Source organism: Stomoxys calcitrans, chromosome 4 (assembly GCF_963082655.1).
Source record: "Stomoxys calcitrans chromosome 4, idStoCalc2.1, whole genome shotgun sequence".
In the NCBI taxonomy this organism is placed as follows: domain Eukaryota; kingdom Metazoa; phylum Arthropoda; class Insecta; order Diptera; family Muscidae; genus Stomoxys; species Stomoxys calcitrans.
Window position 1 is genome coordinate 99,355,810 of NC_081555.1, and position 8,649 is coordinate 99,364,458.

The window sequence follows — 8,649 nt, forward strand, 5'->3', positions numbered from 1 at the left end:
TTATAATTATCAATAAAATTTTCTTTCAAATTGATGATGTGCATAGCTGGTGATGATGTCATGGCTGTTGTTGTTGATTTGGAACACTTATTTTGAGGCTAAAAGGAATATTCAAATAGAAAATTTAAACAAATTTGTATTGAAATTTAACAAAGTAGCTATGGGGAAGTCTTTTTTTTAACATAAGAGATGTTCACTATTCCTGTTTAGTTAAACTATTTTAACAATGTAGGCTGCCCATATTTTTATTCACTTAAGTGTAAGTGGAGTTTTAAGTCAGGATTCCTGAGTTTAAAATATTTTGTTTAAATATGTTTAATATCGTTATCTGTGTGTGTTTAACCATCCGTCCATCAGACTGTTGTAATCAAGCTTTTAATTTTAGTAATTTAAGCGACTTTGTACAATTGCAAATTTTTTCCTGTAGCAGGTGAAGTTAGAAAATGGTCAATGTTGTTGTTGTAGCCACATGTTCATGTGGAGGTGGGGATCCTCGTCAAGCTCCTGTAGGTGAGCAAGCTCGTTCCGGTCCAATGGACCGATCGCCGCGGGAACAGGATGCCCATTGGTTATTTAAAGTCGCCAACAACCCGCCTTGTCATATCAAACATCATAGGCACTCTGTATTTGTGAAAGAACCGGTGACTTCTCTCACTCTCACTGAGACTCCGCTCGATTCCGCTGATTGTCCGCGACTTCCGTTGTAGGTACTCCGTATGGAGCTTTCACTATCCCCAACCTGTGGACGAGCCCGGTAGCTCGCAGCTAAGCTTCCCGTGACAGCAATGAACACCATACAGACACCAACCTATGTGGTGTTCACAGCTATCCCGTGTTGGGCCCCTGTACTGGTAATCCAAGCGCGCTAACAACTAGGCCACGGGCTGCTCACACTCCACTGGTTAATTTTCATTCAAAATTTCGTTCTTCCCCTCCTGCTTAAACTTTGCCCTGGTGCTGATTCAAATGACTGTCTGGTTGATTCAACAAACTCTTATGTTCCCAAAATTTCAATACAAACTTTTTTGTTTTAATCTTAAATTTCTTATAGATTTTGAATTATATCTTTAAAAAACAGAGGCTGGAAATTCAACATGATTTTCAAACGAAAAGGAGATAAATTTCCAAAAAAAAAGAATGAAATTTTAAAGCATATCCTTAGGCGAAACGTTAAGGCAATTGTGTTTTCGTTATTATTTTTTTCTCTTCTTATAAATACACAAAAAAACTCAAAATAAAAACAATATTTTTTTTTTTTAGATAACTATGTGTAACAATCCCTCCCTTTATATATTACCATTAACAAAAATGTATAAAAAATGATCTCAAAATAAATTTCGTTAAACACAATTGGCGCTCAACGAATGTGAGGACCATATAAAATTTTCGGCCGCTTCATATTGTTTGTCGTGTACGTTATTTGTTTTACTTTAATAAGATTAAGGATTTTTTTTTGTTTTTTGATTTATTTCTCTGTTTGTAATACAAACAACAATCAAGGAAATTCATTAATAAAATATAAGTTTTACAAACAATAGAAAACTAAAATACAAACATACAAAAAAGCAACAATAATAAGCAAAAGAAAACATTTGTTTTTTTATTTAGTGTAAATTATTATTATTATTACTATATGCATATATATAAAATATATATTATGATTATCTTATGTGTATGTGTAATAGATAAACTGCAAACAAAAAATTCTTTTTTAAGATTTTAAATCATTAAAAAGTTTCAAGAAAAACATAAAATAATAATTTAAAGCAAAGTTAGGCCAATAATAATAATAATAATAATTATATATATTTTTAAAAATCTATTAAGAACCCTAACATAAATGTGTAATTATTGTAAAAATTAAAAATTATCAAAAAAGAAAAACATTTATCAAAAAATTCATTTCATTGTGAATTTGTGAACCATCCACCGTTTTTTAAACAAATTAAAATTTATTTAAAATCATTATATGTATATCTTTTTCGTAAAAACTTAATTTATACAATAAGTCTAATTTTAGTAACTGAAAACCAAGTTGCAATTTAAGTTCTTTTGTATTTAAAAAAAAAGTGATGACTATTACTTTGAAATTTTTGTTTTCTCTAAATTATGGAGTTGCTATAAAAAGTGTGTAAAAAGTATTTTCTTTTATTTAATGACTTTAAAAATTTAATTAATTATCTCTATTTAAGTTTTAAACAACTTTCTTTTTCTTATGCCAAGCACCTTTGATTTCTTTTTATTGCAAATAACACAATAATCACCATCTCCAACATAGGCTTGGATTATTTAAACATGAAATGAATATATATGTAGAAAAATACCACAAATTCTAAAGAAAACCATGTCTAAATGAGTAACAAAAATCATTGAAAAGACCTAAAAAATGAAAAGGGTAAACCGTAACAATAATTTTTTTACAAAAACATCTCTATATATATATATACACACATACATAAAAAATATTAAAAACAAAAGAAACATATATACACATTTATAATTAAATTCATGTTATTGATAAAAGTTAAAAACAAATCAAAGAAAAAATTATAAAATTTTTGGAAACCCATAGGAAATCATTGTCATTAATACAGAAAACAGAAACAAAATCCTTATAACAAAAACTATACTCTACAAATTGAAAAAAAGGTGATTACGAAAACATTTTGCAAAGATTTTCAGAACCAAACAATGTTATAATAGTGCCTAACAAACAAGACCATTACGATCAAATATCCCAAATGGTTTATAATAGAAAAATGAGGACACACAAATGTTTGACAAAATATTAATTTTTAAATTTCTCTTGCAGTTAAGCAAAAACTTCATACCCTATGAAATGTTGCTCACCGGTTGCGTATACACTCCCCCACAAGCCGTCGATATTATATGGCTCAAAGCCTTCATCGGAGAAGAGCTGGCAAAATATTGATGCCACTAATGATACTCATTTTATTTTTTGGCGGAATATCGATTGATAATACTTCTATAGATAATCACCATTTTCCCCGTTGTCGAAGGCGAAAATCGACCACAGTCGTAGTCGAAGGCGAATATCACATTTCGTGGTATTCTGTAACTTATTCGCCTTCAACAGTTTGGTAATTGAACACTATTGTATTATGGTAAATCAAAAAAATTATATAAAAGTAGGTTCCATACTCTTTCGACAAACAGGCCCAATGTAATTTAGAATGTCATTAACTTATATGTCTATCAATTTCTTAAAATTTGACAATCGAATTCGATTCACGTGATACCAAATTTTCGTCTTCGTCAACCGTTGTTGATGTTGTTCTAGCAGTGTGTTGTACACCGAGGCGGCAGCCCTTGCCGATGAAAGACCCCATTGGGCCAATCCGGTATGTACAACCGGCTGCCATAGGAATCTCGACTACTGTAATACCATTTAGTAAAAATTCCGACATTCGACTACGCCGTCGGCAAAGTTCCGCTATTAAGTTCGGAAGTGCCAAAAATTCGAAAATTTCGATACCCACCATAATGAATTTATTATCCTTTTTTATAACAACCCTATCAATCCTAGTAACATGCAAATATGGACCGAACTGCCGAGAAGCCTTTACAATTCACAGTCTCAAATTTCAAGAAAATCGGGCAATAAATCCTCTTGTAATGGGCTCACGTTCCTAAATCGACAGATCGATTGGTCTATATGACAGCCATATCGAAATATTGTCCTATCTGGACCATGTTCGGTTCGGACAACGGAGGGCCTTGTGCAACTCATTGTTCCCAATTTTAGCGAAATTGGCTAACAAATATGGGCTTAAGACCCCAAAACCGACAGATTGGTTTATATGGTAGGAATATCCAAATATAGTTGGGATTTGTTGGATTGTACTCGGATGGCATTTTAGCATGACGAAACAATTAAAGATGGTCTCATTTGCATAATAACCACATATCATCATATGGTGCAATGCGCCATCAAGCTGATCAACGTTTTGCCAACACACACAAAGAACTTTATGTGCGTGTGCGTATTCGTGTGCGTACATGAGCAGAGAATCTGCGAGGAAGAAGATAATAACAAAAATAATGCAATTTTAATACCGTCAAGCCTGGCAGGCTGTTAACAGCTGTTTGCATGACACCACCTATTTTAACCCGTCTTGGGATTTTAGGTGACCTAGAGCAACTCTGCGTTCCAAATTTCAGAGAAATCTGGTTAAAAATGCGGCTGTAATGGGCTCAAAACCCAAAATCGGCTTATCGGTCAGTATGCCAGATATATCTAAATATGGTCCGAAGTAAACCATACTCGAATCGAATATTGGATGACCTAGTGCAACTCTCCAAATTTCAAAGAAATCGGCTTTCAAATGCGCCTGTTATAGGCTTAAGACTCTATTCTAGGAGAACAGTCTATATGTCAGCTATATCCGAATCGTTTGCAAACGGAACCATAGTGGGTGAAAATGTAGAAAGGCTGAATACAACTCACCGTGCTAAATTTGGTCGAAATCGGGTTAGTTTGAAAAGATTGTGCGAATATTTATCCGCCCCATGCCACATAATCGGCTAATTGTGGACTCTAAATACCAAAAAATAACATCGGAAAAGAAAATCTTAAGCCAGGAACTCCATGCTACTTACAAAATCCCTTATTCCCATATCGCTCCCCCCAAGTTGGTCCCCACCTAAGTGCCGGTATTTAGTTGCTGCGAAAGCCTGGGAATGACGTAGGAGATGCTCCAACGTCTTACCATCTTCCACCAAATGCCCTACACATGCTTTCACTTGACGCACTCATTTTCCATACAAGAGCTCGAAGTAGTGAGCGGTGGCCACCGTATGACGCGGAACGCCTGGGTTCGAATCCTGGCAGGAACATTAGAAAATTTTTCAACGATGGTTATCCCCTCCTAACGCTGGCGACATATGTGAGTTACTTTGTCATGTAAAAACTTCTCCCCAAAGAGGTGTCGCTCTGCGGCACGCCGTTCGGACTCGGCTATAAAAAGGAGGTCCCTTATCATTGAGCTTAAAATTGAATCGGACAACAGTCATTGATTTGAGAGAAGATTGCCCCAGTCTCTTTATGGAATGTTCATGAGCAAATTTGCATTTGAGCTCGTAGTCCCATGTGTCCGATTATGATACCAAAAGCTATACTGAACTCCTTCTTTCTTCCTTTCAGTAATAGCCTTGTATTTTCACTACCCGGATCTCCCCATAGGATTTTCCTCGGGTTAGAGACCGTGAATCGGTTGTTTGGTCAACATAGGTGATGGGTAGTATCGAAACTATCGATATTTCTTATTAGAAATATCGAAAATATCCAATGCTGCAAATATCGATAGTTTGCCAGCTCAAGTTTGAGACCCCGAATCTGCTGATTGGTCTACATAGGGGATAGGAATACGACGATAATATCGATAATATCAGTAATTAGTATTAGAAATATTGAAATTATCGAATTTTGCAAATATCGATAGTTTGCAGCTCTACATCGGAGTCTGAATGAAATTCCCATTCAAATATTATCTGTAGAGAAAATTTAATGGCAATTTTGTATTTAGAGGAAATTTTAGGAAAATCTTTAGAAAAATTTCACAGAAATTTTTACTTAAGAGAAAATGCCACCCTTTCCAGGGTCTTTAGGATAAGGGAGGACGAAAATATTTCCTGGTTTTCGAATGAAAATGGGTGTCCATTTTAAAACTTCTCTACCAAATGGTGTCGCTATGCGGCACGCCGTTCGGACTCGGCAAAAAAGAAGGCCCCTTAGTATTGAGCATAAACTTTAATTGGACTGAACTCATTGATATGAGAGAAGTATTCCTTGTTCTAGACGTGTAGCTTTTGAGGAAGCCTGTTCAGCGAATCTCCGACCCCAATTAAGGGAGTCTTTCTCTCCCTATCGGCGATAGTTTTAAATTCATTTACACCAAGCCTCTTAATAAAAGTAAGCGCAATGCGGCTTTTATTATTTAAACCCCTCATTGGTTGGCCAGAGAAGGTCGATAACCTAGGCAAATAATAGGCATGCGAAGATAAATTAAGTTTGACCTTGTCCTCAAGACTTAAACCAGGTATCTTCGTTAAAGGCCCTGCAAAACATTCGTTTGTCGGCTAGTGGAGCCTGGCACACCCGCTCCATCAGTCGACGTCTCAGTAGCAATATACCACGGCCTGATACCACAACCGCAGCTGTTTGGGTTTTTGAGATTCACTCTAAGCCTACTTCCAGGCTCTTGATATGCCGTTCCACTGGAAACAGGCGCAGGTCATCAACCGCCTAGTGGATAACACTATCGTAGATATCCTTGAGTGATTTAAATTTTATTCTAAAAAAACTACTCAACGGTTCAAAAATGAAATGGAAATGTTTCTTTCAAAGAGTTTTTTCTACCTGTTCTCAACCGGCAGATTTTTTACTAGTTTGTTTCGATTCTAACCCACTATGCGGCACTTGTTTTGGTTGTCTGGTCATAGAGATAACCCTCAGGGAATTGAGTTTACAAATTCAGACTAGGAATGCTCCGCAATGAGTTTGTCCTTAGATTCCCATTTCTTTGAAGCATTTTCGGAATAAGCTAATGTTAATATTCGCAAAAAATGTTACACTAATGTTGCACATTTCAGGGACAAAATTTTGAAAATTTCGCCTCAACTCTCATAGTGTTTACAGTTTTTGCATTTTCAATCGAACATATTAATATGTCCATATGTAATCATTTCGACCAAATAATAGGTAAAAACCGCATCCTCGTCTTCGGATGGCGAACTTTGTAACAATGCATCTCATATGCCATCAGCTAAATAAAACGCGTTCACTTTTTCCGTTTTAATATCAGCCCTATTCTGAATAACAATTCCCTGGGAGTTTATTCCCTACTCCCTTTTCCCCTATTCTGAATAACAATTTACTGGGAGTTTTTTTGCCGGTTTTCTTCCAAACACTCAAACAAATTTGTCTGCTTCATCTTCTGCTCAAACGAAATTTGCTTCAATGATAGCCGCTGATTTTAAGTACGACATTCTCCACCGTAGACTTGGCACGGTGTAAGAAATGCAACATTTTTCCACTCTCTGTAGGCAACATCATTACAAACGAACACTACAGCCGGTGGTGGGGTTACAATTTTTTTGGACCAACGAACACAAAATTTCGATTTTAGTGCAAAATGTGGAAAAAATGCTAAAAATTTTTTCAAGACAGCTCAATTTTTGGGTATTTTTCTACCCATTCGTGGTTATTGGGGTAAATACCCATCTTTTTTTAAAATGTTTGCTTTTAGAGAAAATTCATACACATTTTGTCATTAGAGAAAAATTTCTTATATTTTTTGTATATAGAGAAAATTTTGTTAAATTGTTGTCAAAAAAAAATTAATTGAAATTTTGTCTTTTGAGATATTTTTATGGGATTTTTCTTTCAACCGTCTCAATAATGTCTCAAAAAACGAGGATAAGTTGAGGTTACGTTGTTGTTGTATCCACATTTCTATGTGAAGGTGGCGATCCGCGACAAGCTCCATGGGTCAGCAAGCTCGTTCCGGTCCATAGGACCAATCGCCGCAGGAACGTCATAGCCATTGGTTATTTAAAGGCGCCAATAACTCACCTTGTCATATCGAGTATCATAGGCACTCAGTATTTAAACAAGAGCTGGCGACATCCGACCTCTCACTGAGACTCTCCATTAGATACCGCTGACTGCAGGTTCAGCTACTCCTTATATGGACCATCATAGTCACTCAATATTTAAGCAAGAGTTGGCGCCACCCGACCTCTCACTGAGTCTCTCCATTAGATACCTCTGACTGCAGTTGCAGCTACTCCGTGTCCGCAACCTGTGGACGTACCCGGTAGCTCTCAACTGAGCTTCCCGCAATGACAATGAAAATCTCAAATCACAATCGTTGACAAGAGGCTGCAGATTTAAACCCACCACTATGGGCATACAATTAAGCTAGTAAAACCTAGTTGTGCGCTCTTAGTTATGAAAATAAATCTCGAAAAAATCTACTTCAGAAACTCTGCGCTACTGATGTAATCCCTTATCGCTCACATAATCCCTTATAGTTTCCCGTTATATGCCCCTAAATAGGTTCAAGTATGAAAGATGCAAGTGTGGTGGATTTCATATATGGTGCCAGTTTCTGTTAGCCTGCTACCTTAGATCTTGAAACACAAATTGAAATATCTTTGATGATTTTTAGCTAAACCTTTTTTTGGTCTATACTATATTGTCTGTCTGCGCTTTCTTTTTTTGGTCTTAAAATCTTTTGAGATTCCATTGCAGGATATTGTCCGATTTTATACCATTGTTTAATGCTTTCTATGCAGTCAGCAAAAGTGTGTTGTTGCTAGAAGCATTTGATTGGTTATCCGTATCGCGATTTCATTTTCGACCAGGAAAAATCATCAGCAGACTATGTCAAATGGATCATGGTGCTTTACATACCATCCCAACTAGGGTAGGTTGTAAAGCACACATCTGAATTTGAACAGGACTCTTAAAGACGACTTGCTTCACAAGCACAATAGAAAACGAATCAAATGTTATTTCCCTTATTCAAATCCAATTTATCCAACAACGCCAATAGCAACAAACAAACATATTTTGCTCTTCGCACGATGCAAAACAATTACCCTTTTTCGCGGAAAATGGTTTAA

General features: G+C 35.9%; 1 protein-coding gene across 1 annotated transcript in view; it reads left to right on the forward strand.

Moving 5' to 3' along the window:
• The window catches only part of LOC106095996 (homeobox protein B-H1), a 5,727-nt gene extending 1,697 nt beyond the window's left edge, over positions 1 to 4,030 (forward strand). The window contains exon 2 of the mRNA XM_013263484.2: positions 1,261 to 4,030. Within this exon, the coding sequence (XP_013118938.2) occupies positions 1,261 to 1,323 (63 nt within the window). The 3' untranslated portion in view covers positions 1,324 to 4,030. The remainder of the gene's footprint in view (positions 1 to 1,260) is intronic.
• The last annotated feature ends 4,619 nt before the right edge of the window (positions 4,031 to 8,649 follow it).